The sequence below is a fragment of the Gymnoscopelus braueri genome (assembly GCF_963280865.1).
Source record: "Gymnoscopelus braueri genome assembly, chromosome: 9".
Lineage (NCBI taxonomy): Eukaryota > Metazoa > Chordata > Actinopteri > Myctophiformes > Myctophidae > Gymnoscopelus > Gymnoscopelus braueri.
The window spans coordinates 27844629-27861500 of record NC_137610.1 but is presented as its reverse complement, the minus strand read 5'-3'; the positions used below and the strand labels follow the sequence as shown (position 1 = coordinate 27861500).

The 16872-nt window shown below is 47.8% G+C and overlaps 1 protein-coding gene across 1 annotated transcript in view; it reads right to left on the bottom strand.

The window, feature by feature from the left end:
• The window catches only part of LOC308091277 (A disintegrin and metalloproteinase with thrombospondin motifs 20), a 155438-nt gene extending 138976 nt beyond the window's left edge, over window positions 1-16462 (bottom strand). The window contains 3 exon segments of the mRNA XM_080436754.1: window positions 8268-8448; window positions 15077-15471; window positions 15936-16462. Of these exon segments, the coding sequence (XP_080292880.1) occupies window positions 8268-8448; window positions 15077-15471; window positions 15936-16026 (667 nt within the window). The 5' untranslated portion in view covers window positions 16027-16462.
• Window positions 16463-16872: the final 410 nt, after the last annotated feature.

The following is a 16872-nucleotide window of genomic DNA, read 5'->3' as shown; positions in this document are numbered from 1 at the left end:
GAAAAAGAACCTCTTGATATAGAAACAAACGTTTTTCAAAAAACTGTAGGATTTAGAAGACATTTGTAGAATCCGCAGAAGCAAAGATTTGAGTTACAAATGTTTGCTTTAAAAAATATATATATATATATTCAAAGATTTGCACAAACTTTCATGATTTTTCAAAAATAGCAGATCTACAAGCTCGTAGTGCGGCACTCGGTGCCGCGCTATGAGCTTGTATATCTGCTATTTTTGAATAGCCCAAAGAATAGCCCAAAGTTTGAGAACCACTGGTGTAAAGAAAAAAAATTTGTCCCATTCAGAAGTGTGATCAAAAGAGAAGAATTTGGGGTACAGGAGAGGCCAGGGTAGTATAAAGTGCCCACTCGACCACTATGGAGACTGGGGTTCCTCCACAGTGCATCTGGCTCGGTTTTGTTCGCTTCCAAACGAAGCTGACAGGGGGTTTATTATGTTCTACTACTGGCAACTATACAGGTTGGAGTGCCCTGCCTGTTCAGCAAGGGAGTAGAGCTTGGGAGGGATAGCAGCGTGTTCCTGTATGTATGTACACCAACCCACCATTACACCCTCCTCCTCCCACTGAAACTCCTCACAGTCAGGTGAAAAAAAACCCAGAAACGGCTGGCGACTGACTCCATGATGTGTATTGGAGGAGACATGTGGTTGTCTCTGCTCTACACACCCACCCCAGGTCAACAAGTGGGGGGGGGGGGTCTAGCAACAACTGAGACCAAAGTATTTGTAGTTCATTGTTCGAGGGGGAAGTAGCTCGAGGAACTTTTTTTAACTTTTTTTTTTACCTGAGGCCGATTCTACAAATGTCTTCTAAATCCTAACAGGTTTCTGAAACACTTGTGTTGCTATAATATCAGTGGTTCACAGACTTTTTCATGTCAAGGACCCCCAAAATTACATCGACCCCCATCTTTAAAAAAATTGTTCCAGGGACCCCCCAGAAGCAAATATTTGAGTTACAAATGTTCGCTTTAAAAATATATATATATTCAAAGATTTGCACAAATATTCATGATTTTTCAAATATAGCAGATCTACAAGCTCATAGCACTGCTTTTTTTAAATAGCCAAAGTATAAAATAACGGTTAAAGTGGTTCAAATCTAAAATGACAGATGCTTTCCCGGTCTTAATGGGTTGAAAAAAGAAAAAAAAAGAGAGAGAAGAGATTTCATGTTCGCTTATAAATATTCAGAGCCAAGTGGTGCAGGGTGAGAAGAAGGCTACTTTAGGAGATGCAGGTGTAAGAGGAAAAGAAAGGCTGACAGTCAGTGTGGGAGTCAGTTGAGAACAGGCTGTGGGGCCGCTGCCAGGCTTGTGAGTGAGCCCGTTGGGCAGGCAGGCAGCACATGCAGTGCAGGCCAGTATAGTAATACTGCTGTCTGTGCTGCCTGCCTCACACACATGAAACAAGAAGCCCCGCTCTGCTCTATCTATCCGTCTCCTGCTCTGCTCGCTCAGCGATTTCCCACCAAACAATCTGAGGGACATTTCATCCGACCGCCGGGGCCAGGAGATGACACGCATTCTCAGACACACCGATAAGCCTGGAGCTGTGCACGTGCACGTGTTGCAAGTGTGCACTCACGCGTGTGATACTGCACCCACAGATGCAGTATCATTCAGTGCATGCACACAAAACACACAAAGCTAACTTTTTTCTTCTTCTTTTTTTTGCCTAGCAACAAAAGATGCTTCCCTGAACAGGGGGGTGTTGTTGGGGGAGGGTGTTGTTCGGCCCCGTCCAGGGGGGGCGGCCGAGAGGGGGGCCCTAAGCCTTGTGGAGCCAACTGACATCCCGATGCCCCAACACCACCCCGAGCCAGACCCTAAAGGTGAGAGAGGTTGTCTGAACGATCAGCACCCATCCATCACACCCCTACCAAGCTACCTCTCCTCCTGACCCCGTTCAAGAGCTGGCGTTAAGAGGCAGACAAAAGGCTTAAAGCACACATAGTGTCCCGACCCTGATCTCGCAAACAAACCGGCATAGCGAGCCCAGAAAGCAAGCACCTCTCTAGGGGGGGAAAACGCTCAAGGTCAAACCCCCCCCCACCCTCTCTCCACACCCCCCCCCCCCCCACCCAGTCCAATGAGTGACTCCAAACAAAGAGGGAAGTGAGGTCACAGTCAACAAGTGCCTCCATTCACATACATGAAAGCGCAAAGGGGGGAGTGGGCAGTGATTCAAGTCGGCTAGTTCAAAAACCCCGGGCGGAGGAGGGGCATTTTTCCATGTAAATGAACCCATTGACCAAAGACCTGATGCTAGCATTTGGACTGCCATGTATACACACACAGCGGGCAACTCCTACGTATATAGTGATTATGTTCGGGGAAGTGTCAGGGGATGGGAGGGGCACGGACGCAATGTTGGTTCCACGGACCACCACATCAAAGCTGTTGTCAGTCACGTCACTGTCCCTAGGACCACCACATCAAAGCTGTTGTCAGTCACGTCACTGTCCCTAGGACCACCACATCAAAGCTGTTGTCAGTCACGTCACTGTCCCCAGCAAGCCCTGTTCACGTTAGCCAGTAGAACCAAGTCGGGGATGGATGGATTAGCACTCTAGGGCAGTGGTTCTCAAACTTTTTCATGTCAAGGACCCCCAAATTGATATGTATTTGGCCGCGGACATTTGTGTTAAAATATTCCAAATGTTAAACATTTTAGCCAAATTTTGTTTGAAAATAGCAGATCTACAAGCTCAAAACGCGTTGCGTTGTGAGCTTGTAGATCGGCAGTTTTCAAATAGCCAATGTATATCGGGCTCAAGTTGTTAAACTGAATTGAATCCAAAATTTACTCATTTTGCTGGGAACCCCCTGGTTCCCCCCCCAAGGACCCCTGGGGGTCCCCGGACCCCACTTTGAGAACCAATGCTCTAAGGGGCACTAACATCGTAAGACAATTCTTCTTTAACCGCTTTCAACCTGGGCGAAAATAGCCGATCTACAAGCTCACAACTGTGAGCTATTTGGCGTATATACAACGAAGTTGTGAAGGGGCTTAACTGGTTAATGTGTGTCTTCGTTTTGACAGGTCAATCAATGCGGCAATGCTTTCCACATTCATCTGGCAGTGTTACAAAAAACGTGCCATTCCAGAACCATGGGACTCTCGACCAACTTAATGCATGTGACAAGAGATACTCTCTCATTCCTTCCCTTATTGGCCTCTGGCTTGTCTATGCACGGAGCATAGGGAGCGGAGGGGAGAGAGAGAGGCAGGACAGGGGGGGCGGGGAGGGGGGACAAGGGGGAGACAAGAATCTGCCCCTATCCTGGGGCACCCTCATCCTCGTGGCTATCTCCATCGGAGGACGACACAGTGATTCACATGCAAGCTCCCACAGACAGATAGCCCTCAGAATGGGCTCATTACTGGGCAGCGGCAGTGTTGTGATTTCAGGCCCGACAGGCTCCTTTTCTCCTGGGGGGCTTTTAAAAGCCCGCCGGCTGACGCAGCAGCAGCGAGGAATACTCTCGTAACGTTAATCGCCCCCACTTGACAGCCATCCACTCTCCAGGTATTTCTAAACAGTGGCCGAAGCCACCCAGGTTGGCTAACGCATTGCATACAGAGAGGAACGGTCGAGTTAAATAGAGGTGTCAATGAATGGAGAACGCTTTGTGCGGGGATATAAAGGTCTGTGTGTATTTATTTGCCGAAGAGAACTTGATTTATCCAGTGTATACGATCTATTAGCTATCACGGTTACTAGTTCATTAGGATTTCAAGCCCAGTTGTTCCCTGGAAACGTTGGATGGAACCTTTTTTTTCTCTCTCTCCTGACAACAGAAAATGTTTGAAGTCACACCTGTTTGACAGTTCATGGAACGATGCTGCAGCGTTGTATCAACAACACCATGAACACAGGCATTGAAGTAAACCCACTAGGGAAAGACAGATGTGCCGTACGGCCGTGTCACGGCCGCACGACTACTGAAACAACATGACATTATTTTCCATCAAGGCAACACTTTAAAAGCTCTTATCGTTGCCACTTCTCCTTTCAACGCGTCTCAGTCGCTCACGACACACATGCATGGAAATGTCAAGCGCCTGTGTGTCAGAAAGATGGCAGCTCCACAGTGGAAACAAGATGTCCTTAAACTTCATCTTTGTCAGCCATGTCATTGTGGAAACAACGTGTCTTCCTTTTCCTTTCAACGGGTTTTCACAAAAGTGTGCCGCCTATGTCAACTTTGGAAACCCTGACAAAATGTCGTGGTTCCAGCGCACCAGTGTGTAACGCCTGAGAAAATAGCAGATCTAAAAAGCTCACGCGCAACCGAGTATAAAACAGGCTTTACTGTAGCCATTCTTGGAAAACAAGACAGTTATGTGATACAGTAGAGATCCTGAGTGACGTAAAGTAACGTGAGCCAACGTTATCACAACCTTATCTTTGCTACATGTATCTTCCTGCGCTGATACACACAGTTTGTGTTTTGCATGCAGCACGGCCCGCCTGACAAAGCGCCGCTCGTTTTAATCTTTGTTTCAAAAACTTGATTCTCTGAAGAGCAGAGCAAAGAGAAGAGGGCGGGGGGAGGGGGTTGAGGGGAGAGAGAGAGAAAGAGAGAGAGAGAGAGAAACCGGTCGAATGAATGGCCTTGGTAAAACAAATATCTTTTTAAATGTACAGAGACTGAGAGAGGGCCCGTCTGGCCAGCAGACTAGGGGCCGTTGTCGACCCAGAGCTGGCATTTCCATATGTGTCCTGAGTGACCAAATGAGGCGCTTGGCAGCTTGCAGACTCACTCACAGCTTCCCTAAACTGCCGCAACCCCTCCAAAGCCCCGGACTCAGCCAGCTCCACTTGGCAATCATGCCGCAGCTGCCAACGCAGATTCGAGACAAGCCTCCCCTTTGACAAAGACATAAAGCGTACAGAAAGAGAGAGGGGAGAGAGAGAGAGAAAGAGAGGGAGAGAGAGAGGAGAGAGAGAGAGGAGAGAGAGAGAGAGATAGAGAGAGACAGAGTGTGTGTGAGAGAGAGAGAGAGAGAGAGAGAGAGAGAGAGAGAGAGAGAGAGAGAGAGAGAGAGAGAGAGAAAGAAAGAGAGGGAGAGAAAGAGGACCATGAGATCATTGACCCCGACAAAGACTGCTTTTATACTTACCTCCTCAGGAACAGGGAATACAGGGGATAGCGGGGGCACTCCCCCCCCCAGGGGATAGCGAGGGGTGCACACACGCGCACACACACACACACACACACACACACACACACACACACACACACACACACACACACACACACACACACACACACACACACACACACACACACACACACACACACACACACACACACACACACACACACACACACACACACACACACACACATCCACAACTGGTCCCCCCTCTTTCATTGCATGCAGTGTGCTAAGACCAATCACAATCTCAAAACTGAAAGGAAGCGCTCTATGTTCTCGTTGTGCTCTTTCGGCCGGGGTTCCGGTTTGATCGTTTTGCGTCGAAGTGTCCTTGAGCAACACACGGACCCCCCCCCAAACTGCTCCCAGTGAACAGGTCGGTGCCTCGCACTGGTTCACCATTCCAATTATTACATTTTCCTTTCAGTTCCAAAACTGTTGTCCAAAACGGCACGGAAATGTTCAGAAACAGTGAAAATAGCCGATCTACAAGTTCACAATGTGTCGCACCGCGACTCATTGTGAACTTGTAGATCGGCTATTTTGCATGTACTTGTACTTGAACTTGTAGATCGGCTACTTTCACTACTTTCGCACTGTCACACTTATGTGACAAAGTAGGGCAGTAATGACAAAAAAAAACATTCTAATATCATTCCTGTTCCGTCACATGGCGTCTTGCGGTGAAACATGAAACACATTGCACTCATTCTCTTGATTCCTTTCCTTTCTCACCTAACCGGCAGTTCTCCCTGGTGGTCCCAACCGTGTTACTCAACACAATTTGCTCTGCAGCAATTAGGCTGCGGTTAGAGAGCCCCATATTTAGACAACGTTTTAGTCTGACGAGGAACAAAAGGGAGAGGCTTGGGGAGCATGTAGAGACAGACAGTATACTGTAACTGTTACAGAAAAGGAGCGAGAAAGAGAGTCAGACCATGGCTCAGAATAGCTGAGAGTGAGACCAAAATGGATTTTACCAGCTTATAGTGGCCTTTGTGGTTAGTGTCCACCCGTAGACTGGGAGGTTTGGGGTTCGATCCCGAGTCATACCAAACCAAAGCGTACCAACCAGTATGAAAATGGTACCCAATGACAGAATGCCTCCCTGCCTGCTTGGCACTCAGCATCAAGGGTTAGTCCTTGCGACATACTAGTGTCATGCCCAGGGGGTGGACTTGTACATCAAGTTGTCTCATGCTACGGAAACAAGAGATTGGCTCCTGATCATAGTTTGGGACACCTTCCCAAGGCTACTTTATTTAACCCATTAAGACCTGAGGCTGATTCTACAAATGTCTTCTAAATCCTAACAGTTTTCTGAAACACCTATGTTGCTATAAGTGTTATTATTTAGTCAAAGCTCACAGCGCATTGCAAAGCGTTGTGAGCTTGGAGATCTGATACTTTCGCTACTTGAATTTGAAATAACAGAAAGAATAACAGTTTTGGACATATGAGGTTTCCACCTCGACAGAGACGATTTGTAGAAAACGTGCTTCTGGCATTCTGGAAGCGAAGGGACACGTGCCTTGTTCCCGAAAGTGTTTACATCCAGCCTGCTAGCTATAAGCTGCACTGTAGCAGTGAGTACAGTATGTGCACCGTGCATGCACACTCCTTCCTTCCCATAAAAAGACAAGGGGTGCCTTGCGAGCGTACCGCAGATACCCAGGCAGCGTTTGGCCTTCAAAGGGCTTCATTTATCGCTGCATCTGGAGAAGGGCCTATCTGATAAGACTGAAGAACCGCAGCCTTAAGGCACAGGACACCTCACGGTCCCAAAAACTCAGCCCCGTACTGGGCTCTTTTAATCCTCCTGCTCATTGTGTACCTGCTGCCCTTTGATGCAGCCTGCAGGTGTCTCCTCCTTATGCACATCTACAACACACACACACACACACACACACACACACACACACACACACACACACACACACACAATTTGAGGTTTGCGTTTGAGGTCAGGAAGATGGATGTATCTCATCCGGGGGGTTAAGGAGATATTAGAGGAGGGCTGGATGTACCATATCGTCGGGGTATCAGTGGGACTTAGTGAGAGGAGACAGAAGGAGATTGCTAGCCAAGCTGCACCCTCGTCAGAAGTCTTTCAATAAGCGCCCCGGCCGCCCACAGTTCCTAAAGGAGAGCATATTTCAAAGAGCCATAGAGGGGGGGGGGGGGGCACGGAGGAGACCCTCCAGATTCTCTCCCTCTGTTTACCACACACAGACTGTGGGGGGGTGAAAGAGGGAAGCATATTAAGGGGGTATTGGCCCGGTCCATCAGGTCACTCCAACTACTTTAAACCTCGGCGACGCACAATGGCCACCGCCGGGGCGACAATGGCCGCTGTTCAGACAACAAGCAAATCAAGCGTCTCGCACATAAAAGATTTATTGCACCAGTCAACAAAAGGCCGCCCACAAAGCTTCGCTGCGAGCGCTGTTATAAGGGCTTGCGTCGCCGAGTGAACTCTGCTGGGTCAACTCGCTTTCTCTCTCGAGGGCCTCTCCACCACCCAACGATAAAAATTCAAATGAACCCGGGGTGGGAGTGGGAGTGGGAGTGGGGGGGGTGGGGTGGCTGGATGTGGGGCCTTCACAAGCAACCTCCCAAGCAGAAAAGCTCTCTAGTTATTTTTCTTCCAGAACGGCAAACGAGGAAGAAAAAATAAAAAAAAGTAATTATTTCTCCGCTCTGTGGTTCTCGCCACGGTCCTGGGGTGTGAACGCTTTAGCTTACAACATGTGGGCAAAGGCACTGAGCGAAGCCGGAACGTGTTTCTGCTTTAATTAGGCAGAGGATTGTTTCAATAGCACCCCTTAATCAAGACTCAAATCTTCTCGCTCAACCCGCCAGACAAAGATCGTGACTGAGTATAATTTGCGCTTTTAGGGCCTCTTTTTTTTTTCTTTCTTCTTTTTTTTTTTTTTTACTGCCACGGCTCAGAGACCGAAGGCAGGTCAACAGGAGGTAAGTGTGTGGGGAGAAACTCAGACAGACAGACAGACAGACAGACAGACAGACAGCGGTTGTGGTGGGTAGCCGTAGTTAGACAGTCTGCCGTCTGTTACCTGAGGCTGCACATGGCTCTGCTGCGGTGGCATGGCTGGTGGCGGCGGGGCTGTTCCTCTTCCGCTCGTGTCTGTAGACGAGATGGGGTTTGTTGGGCTCGTCGTCGTACTCCTCCTCCCCCTCGCCGCTCATCAGAGGCTCCATGAAGTACTCCCCGTGTTGAGTGGTGAAGGTCCCGATCTGAAACACAAGAGCAAGGCGCGGGGGGGGATCATCATGAGTGAAGGCCAAGCATGTGCTTGCTTGCTTGCACGTGCAAAAGAAAAGCATGCAACAACGTCCGACGTGCGGATTATGGCATAGTTTGCATATAAGTAGTGGTTTGTCTCGCTCTGTGAGACCGCGCCGCGTTGCAGCCCTGGGCAGTGCTGTTGTGTTCGCATTAGTTCTGTGCGTCTGAGCAACTTCACCTTTTCTGACAGGTGCTGCACGGCACGCTGAAAGGAACATGCTGACTCAGAAAGGTCATAAAACACAGAAAAGGTCATAAAATATCAATAGAAATGTCAGTGTCAATCAACGTGAATGCTTAACTAGCCCTGGGACCAAGTAGAGAACGGAACACGGCAGGATTATTGTATACATTTTCATTTGATCAGCACAAAATTTGAATACCACACAAGCCCCACTGTAGGCTATCTCATAAAACGTGCTGTTGACTTGATTCCCAGAGCTAGTTGGTTGTCCTAAGGCATTGGAAAATGCCATTTCTGTTCACAAAGCCAGACTGTAAATGCCAAATTTATGCTCTGTCGCCCACGACGATTAATTGTCACTCAAATAATTGCAATTACCAATTTAATTGTTGTGGCATTTGTGTTTGGCATTGAACATTGGAACATATGAAGCCTTTTAGGCTTCGTAACAAAAGATTGCACAGGGCAGATATGACGAATAACTGAAATATACAAAGAAATTATTGACATATTTAATAATAGCTGATCTACAAGCTTACAACGCGTCAGGAAGTGGCGCGTTTTAATCTTGTAGATCTGCTATTTCTGTTACTATCTCAAATAATTGCGATTAGGCGATTATGTAATAATTTTGACAGGCCTAGCCACGGGTGTGACGCGATGTGGGCTTGCGGATCGGCTATTTTGCAGTGCACGACACCGCCGTGCGACCAAGTATACACACAGGGCTTAAAAGGTGTGACAGAAAGTCATCCGAAGGGAGGAGTGACATCATAGTACACTGTCAGAGGAATGATAATATTGATGTGGCCACTGAGTCCCTCGCGAAAGCCGCTTAGCCCACTCAGCCATGAGGCCGCTGCAGTGTGGTGTTTGTATGGTCATTTCATGCGCACACTTTAACAGGATATTTGGGACACTGGAATGTTATCTTTGGACGCAGCTCGATCTCTAACGGCCATCTCCGCGAGTGATGGACGTTTGAAAACACAAAGATCGGATGTGGCCCTTATTTTTCCCTCTCTCTCCTCTCACATTCAAACGGGGCAGGATTAAAGAGAGCTCAAAAACAAGCGCACAGCTCCTAAACATTATACAAAAAGCGCTGTAGGCTTTAATTCCTCGTGTGTTCATTGCTGTACTGTAAAGGGCTTGCCTGTAATAACATGACACAGGGTAGATCCTGAAAGCCCTCGGCCCGGTGCGCTGTGTCCACTTTAGGATTTTAATCATTCCGTTTTTTTTACGATTCCCTCTTAACGGTCCCATTCCTTAATGGGAACCATTAAGGAATCGGATGCAAAGGCTGGTGGTGCAAGGCTTTAACGATTTAACAGGTCTGTTACGGGTCCATTTGGTTCCATTTGTACACTCTCAAGAGTTATGGTGGTCCTTGAAAGTAAAACGTTTGAGAACCACTGGTATTGTAATTGTATAGTGAGACGTGAAGTCCACACAACCAGCTCTGACAGTGTGATCTGAACCGGTTCCAAAATGTGATGGAACCGACTCCGGTTCCTCAGCGCTGCATGGATCCAGTTCCTCCGGTTCCTGGATCCCAACCCTTTAACTGTGTCCACTGTCACTTCAGCCAGTCACTGTCCCCACATTGCTCCTCCTATCTCTGCAGGCTTGGCAAGTTGTTGCTGCTGCTGCTACTCAGCCATGGACCAGAGTATTAATGGAGTCAAGTTACAACGTGGCATTCTGAGGCAGGGGGGGAGGTGGGGGAGGGCAGTATGTGCTGCTGCTGGGACCATTTGTGTGCACAGCCATGAGCAAATATCTGTTGTGCCCCCCAACAGACAGCCAGATGGGCAAGTAGATGTTAGTCCCAGGCTGTATTATGCAACAACACTCACTGTTTGGGTGTCCCAACGTCCCAACGCCTCACACTCGGGTGTTTGACTGTCATTGTCACAGACTAAGCACACTTTGACACTTGGCAGGAATTGAGATCCAGCGCCCGCCTAAAGTTGTGGTATTCAGTGAGAGTACAGTCACCTGGACCGTGGGTACATACAGGGGCATTTCATTTAACCACTTTGAACCTGGTGTCCCTATTTTGGGAATGTCATCATTATAGGCGAGATGTTTCCCACAGACCAAAAATTCTTTTTTCCAAAGAATTGCAATTTTCAAAAGAGCTGTAGATCGGTTATGTATGCCACGTGACACAGTCGTACGCAAAGCATAAAAAGGTTAAGTGGTTAATTAAACTGACTGGCCAAATGCCATTCCCACTTATTCTAACCAAATATTGCTATAGGCCAAATAGTTGTGTCATGAATATATACAATGTTATGACACGGCTTGAATACACGATTCTGATTGGTCAATCTGCCTCTGTTGATGTTGCTATGGAAGCAGAAGCTTGTATGCTAATAAAACACATTTTAAATCAATATTCTGAGTCAAAATGGTTGACCCGGTTCATAAGTAACTGTGTAATAAGTGAGATATTGAAAAGCAAGTGCGTCATCACTGCAAAATAAAACCCTTCAGGGCGAAGCGGGACCTGCGCTTTGCATCAATCCTGCGTCAACATTATCCCAACATTATCCCTTACCCAAGTATTCGAACACGTGACAGCAAATCACATGTGACATTATTTTTACTATTGCTTATAATTATCATACACTACCTAGTCCATACCCACATTTTCACCCACCGACCGTCCGGGCTATGGGGCCGACGCCATGACAACAGGACCCATACTCTGCGGGGACCACGACCGTGACTAGAGATCCCAATAGCCCCCCCCCCCCCGGAAATGCTAATAAACAACTTAAATTAGTGAAGAATCTGCTTCTTCGCCCCCTGCATATGCTGGTCAAATTAATGCCCATGTGCAAGTTCAGATCAAATGGTCAACCCACAGAGGAGAAAAAAATAGATGAGTTCATTTAATAGTAAATAAAACTGGAAATGGCCTTAATCTGTCACATGTGGCCAAAACATAACTTTGTTAAGTAGCACCATTGATATGACATGACTAATGGCAGTGCACATGGCCAAGTTAACTTGCTTGTAACTTTAATGTGAGCGTCCATCCATCCATCCAGTCGTACTACTGTTCTAAAGAGATGAGATCATTCATAGAATACCACTGCTCTGCAATGTTTATGTGTGTATCTGATGAATTACTATCTATAAACAAACACCTGCTTTTTACGGTCTTCTCTTTCTAGAGTTTTCCATGAGGTGACCTCACTGGGCCTGAGCAACACAAGTGCTCTGTTTAGTCAATGGAGGGGCCACAGTTCCAGGGTTTCCCAGCACTACTAGCCCAGGGGTTCTCAACCATTTCAGGCTGCGACCCCCCCCCCCCCCCCCAAATAATCATATTTGAACTGGGGACCCCCCACCCTGACAAGCACTTGGAATTGTAGCAGTTGTAGCAGTCACTTCACTGTCATCTGGGGACCCCCTCCCAAAATCATGTGGGGACCTCCCTGGGGGTCCCGACCCACAGGTTGAGAACCACTGTACTAGCCCACCAGCAGATCTGGCCAAAGTGCACAGACACAGAGGCTGCTGTTCAGCAGTGGGTGCTGAATAGAGATGTACCGATACCATTTTTTCCTTCCCGATGTACCGATTACCGATACCCGTAACTTGCGTATCGGTCGATACAGAGCACCGATCCGATACCAGTGTGTAATCTAAAAAATAATCTAGGACAGTGGCTGTCAAAGTGGGTCCCAGTGGGGGACTGTGGGTTCCTTGAGGGGGTTCCAAATGGACCCTTAACAGGTCTGTAACTCCGAGAGTGTACAAATGGAACCATTCGCCGATACAGAGAAAAGCATTTTACGCAGTATCGGCAGCTTTTCCGATGGGGGGGGAAATGGCCTCATAGTATCGGAAACAACTCCGAGCCAACCAGTGCTGAACGGGATCTTACGATGAGGGGGAAGATTCTCATTCTGACTGAGCGGAGGTCAAAGTCATGCCATGGATGGAATGTCTGTTGGCACACAGCTATTGTGTCACAAAGCCCACAAAGACACTCTGGTGGTGTCCAGAGGCTTGCTGCTGAGTCATCTGATGGTGACGTACAGAGGGGCTGCAGTCAATCTCTCTAAAAGCTAAACGCGGCATAAAGGTGTCACGGGTCTGATCTTTACACAGATGTACATCACTTGGCACCGGGACTGAAAGAAGAAGAAGGCCCCCTTTTTTCCCTCGGCACATACTAGCCGACACGTCATGCACTTCCATTATGTGAGGGGGGACTGAGAAAGAGAGAGGGCCCTACGCAAACCACCAGTTCCCACGGTGTAAGTCACCGAGCACTTCCTTCGCGATCGTCACATACTGGCAGCGGTTGTCTCACCGACCACAGCATTTCCCAGTCCTCTTTTCTAGTCCAACACAGCTCACTGTGAAAAGGCAAAAGGCCTGCAAACCACTACCATGTCACCCCCCCCCCCCTCCAAACCCAACCCTGACCCCCTGGGGGGACTGCCTTGAGCCAAAAACGCTGGACGAAGGAGAACCTGCATTCTCCTAGAATGACCCCTTTGTTTTAGGACTTAATCATTCTTTAATGATCTCATCCAGGCAAAATGCGCCCGGGCCATTGAGCCCCGGTGATCAGAGAGACAGAGACGGACGCATTTATGACCCGATAGCCTCTGGTGCCATGTCTCCATTGTCCTGTCATTCTCAATGAGTGGCGATGCGGATAACCAATGGCGATGGCTTGAAAAAGGATACAAATGTGCTTTGGATAAGAGTCATACATCAAAGTTCAGCAGAGGGGTAATTATGGGGCTTTATTACTCAGACAACTCCAATTGGCATAAATTAGATCTTGGATGCACGCATGAACACGAAAGAAATGTGATCTTTGGGAGTTATGATAAGCCTCGACAAGAGCACAATTACTGTGGGTCTATCGTGGAAGTGCCAGTGAAGACACGCGGCCAAAACGGTACAGCTGATACGACTCCCTGCAGCCATGCTATCCTTGTCCCGTGCACAGTATGCACATATCTAAAATAAGGGTTATGTCACTGATAGGGGATGTTGAAGTGTGACTGTGACACAGAGCGTAAACTAAGAGCTCTCTTCTCCTCTCTCTCTCTCTCTCTAGCCAAAGACCCCCCCACTAGAATCCACACCAGAATCCGGCTGGCGCGACTGAGGTCAACCCCCTGCCCCAGGACCAGTAACCTTATCTGACCCATGAAGTCATCCCCTTCAAAACTTTAGCTGATTCTCTTGAAATGGAGTGAGAGATCTAAACGGCTCGGACACTGTGGCTGTCACAATCTGCATGCTCTAACTAACAGAGATGTGAAAAAATCCTTTGCGGTCACTAATTCCAATACAATCCTAATACGTTAACAGTCAATGCAACGGACAGGTGGTGCAATGAGAATACACAAAACTCTTTATCTATGAGCATCTTAAGGACATTTGCTCATGATAGCGCCTGGAGAATTACTCTTTGTTTATTATTTTATAAAGTGCCAAGATGATGTGATTGACGGACCGCTGTCAAATGCAGTTGGCATGACATATATAGCAAGCAACACTCCGATTTGGCTCGACAGTAAGTTATTAACGCGTGCATGACAGCAAATCATTTGGCAGACATTTGACTCCCTAAACATATCTTGTAAATCATATGACAGGTTGTTGTCACATGCAGGCTCCTAGACCGGTGCAATAGCATCACCCCACAAGCATCGGCGGGATGCTCTTGCTCTCAATGTGGCCAATAATATGGAATGTCCTGCAACACTTGCTCTTGTTACACCACCTCTGCTCTTCACTTATTGGATGGTATGGGGGGGGTATGCATGTAATCCCTTGAAATGGGCAGAAGAAGCAAGGAGCAGGCCTGCCAACATCCGACTGTGAGAATCTTTTTTTTTAACTTGTTAACAGATTAGATGTAATTTCCTGTGTTCTGGTGAATTTTGTGAGTTTTAAACTTTTATCAGGCTTGCTTTACTAGCATTGGAAAATGATGGGTACAATTTCATCCATTAAAACGCTAAAAGTAGGCCTACAGCAATTGATTTGACGACTGAAGCAATTTAAGACCCATCTCTAAAAATATCCATTCATTTTAAAAGTGAATATCTTTGTATGATTGCATGCACTGATCACAACCCCCAAGCGGGGGGGGGGGCTGGGGGTCCTCCCCCAGATACTTTTTTAACATAGTAGATGTAATTTCCTCTGTTCTGGTGAATTTGATACCAAATGAAGGAGAAAAAAAATCAAGGAGAAATGACAATCAAGGAGTTGAAATCAAGGAGTGTTGTTGGCAGCACTGGAAAGGAGGCTTTCTTGTCAGCAGCGCCTGATAAATGTATCTAAGTTTAGAGGAGGGGTGGGGGGTATGTGGGGGGGTGCGGGGGTTGCATACTCACAAGGCCGGTGCACAAACTGAAGACGGCAGGGAATTCACTCTTGGCGTTGACGTGTCCGCGGAAGAAGCAGTGGCGCATGCCGCCGATGTCGGGGTCTTGGAAGTCCTGGAAGCGGGGGGCGCCTTGGGCCGTGTCGTTGCTGCTGCTGGGCTCCGCCGCCCCCAAGTGAGTGACCGAGTACGCGGGGGCGATGAAGCCGGCGTCGGCCGTCAGGTTGAGGTGGAAGCGCTCCCCGAACGCCAGGATCCTGTAGTGATGGTGAGCCGGCAGGTCGACGTCATTTAAACTCCTCCGTCTCCTCTTGTAGTGCTGCTTGTGGGGGAACGACTCTCCGAATTCATTCACACGGAGCGGGGTGATGATCTCATAGGATGACAACTGCTTGATGAAACTTTCTAAAAAATAAAAAAATAACGGTTATTCACGCTTTGCAGACTTGCAGCCAAATAATCTAAGTTTTTTTTACCCCAACAGTAGCCTAACACGCAATGGTACAAGCCTTGGATCAAGACATAGATGTATTTTATCGATTTTTGACATTTGCATACGATAGTAAAAGTCAGACTCGATAAAAGACATCTATGAATGATGTAGTCTTCTTGATCCAAGGCTACAATGTTACCAAAACAGCCTGACAGTCACATATAACCCACTCGCATCATTCTCAACCTCTATGGGATACACTGTTTCAACATGATCATTTACCCGGGTGATATATTCCTAGCCTTGGATCAAGAAGACTATTATAGATGTATTTGATCGATTTTGACACTTGCATATATGATCCGAAATACATCTATGATATTCTCGATCCAAGGCTGATATATCCCCCATAATAGATCCAAAACAAAAATACTACCTTGTTTCGGATGCAATCTGTATTCCAACGTGTTTCGGACCAGTGCTGACAGGTGACATGTTAGTCCGACCAGCCAGATTGCAAACTGCATGATTTAACCTCCGCTAAAGCAACCCAAGGAGGCTCTCCTCTCCTCTCCTCTCCAAGCAGCAGTGTGCCCTCTCCTCTCCTCTCCTCTCCAAGCAGACCCTCTCCTCTCCTCTTCTCAGGCGGATCTAGTAGATCCAGTAGTAGATCTAGTGGACCCTCTCCTCTCCTCTTCTCAGGCGGACCCCCCTCTCCTTCTCCCCGGCTTGTCAGCAGCAACAGGTCGTGGTGGTGGGATCTGTGGAGGCTCTCTGTCTCTGCAGCAGCACCACGACTCTTACAAAGTGCACTGGCCTCATCGCAATCGCATTGCAAAAGTTGCATCCAGCGTCCTGTGCGTAAACAACGCGCTAGTTACGATGACATTCCCTCCACGGCCACAGAAAAGTGCTGTCTAATGTAAAGCAATTCTATACGGAGAAAGGAGGGCTCTCTCTCTCTTTCTCTCTCTCTCTCTCTCCCAGTCCCTGCCTGAGCCATCCATAGAACAGCCCTTGCACCCTAAGCACTCACACACACTCACTCACACTCACACACACACACACACACACACACACACACACACACACACACACACACACACACACACACACACACACACACTCAGAAGCAACGCCCCTGTCAGGCCGCGGGAGCCAATGGTGAGAGCGCGCCGAGACCACCACACTTTTTTTCGGGGCAGGGATTAGCTCTGGTCCACAGCGTTAGAAGGACTTCTCCTGTTAGAAGGAGTTCTCCTTAAACGCTATGGTACCTTCGAGCCGTTGACCGCACACCCGCGGTAGCGCAGACTGCGCAGCCTCTGGTCTGTAGTAAAAAATATAAAATACACTTTCGCTAGTCACCAAAA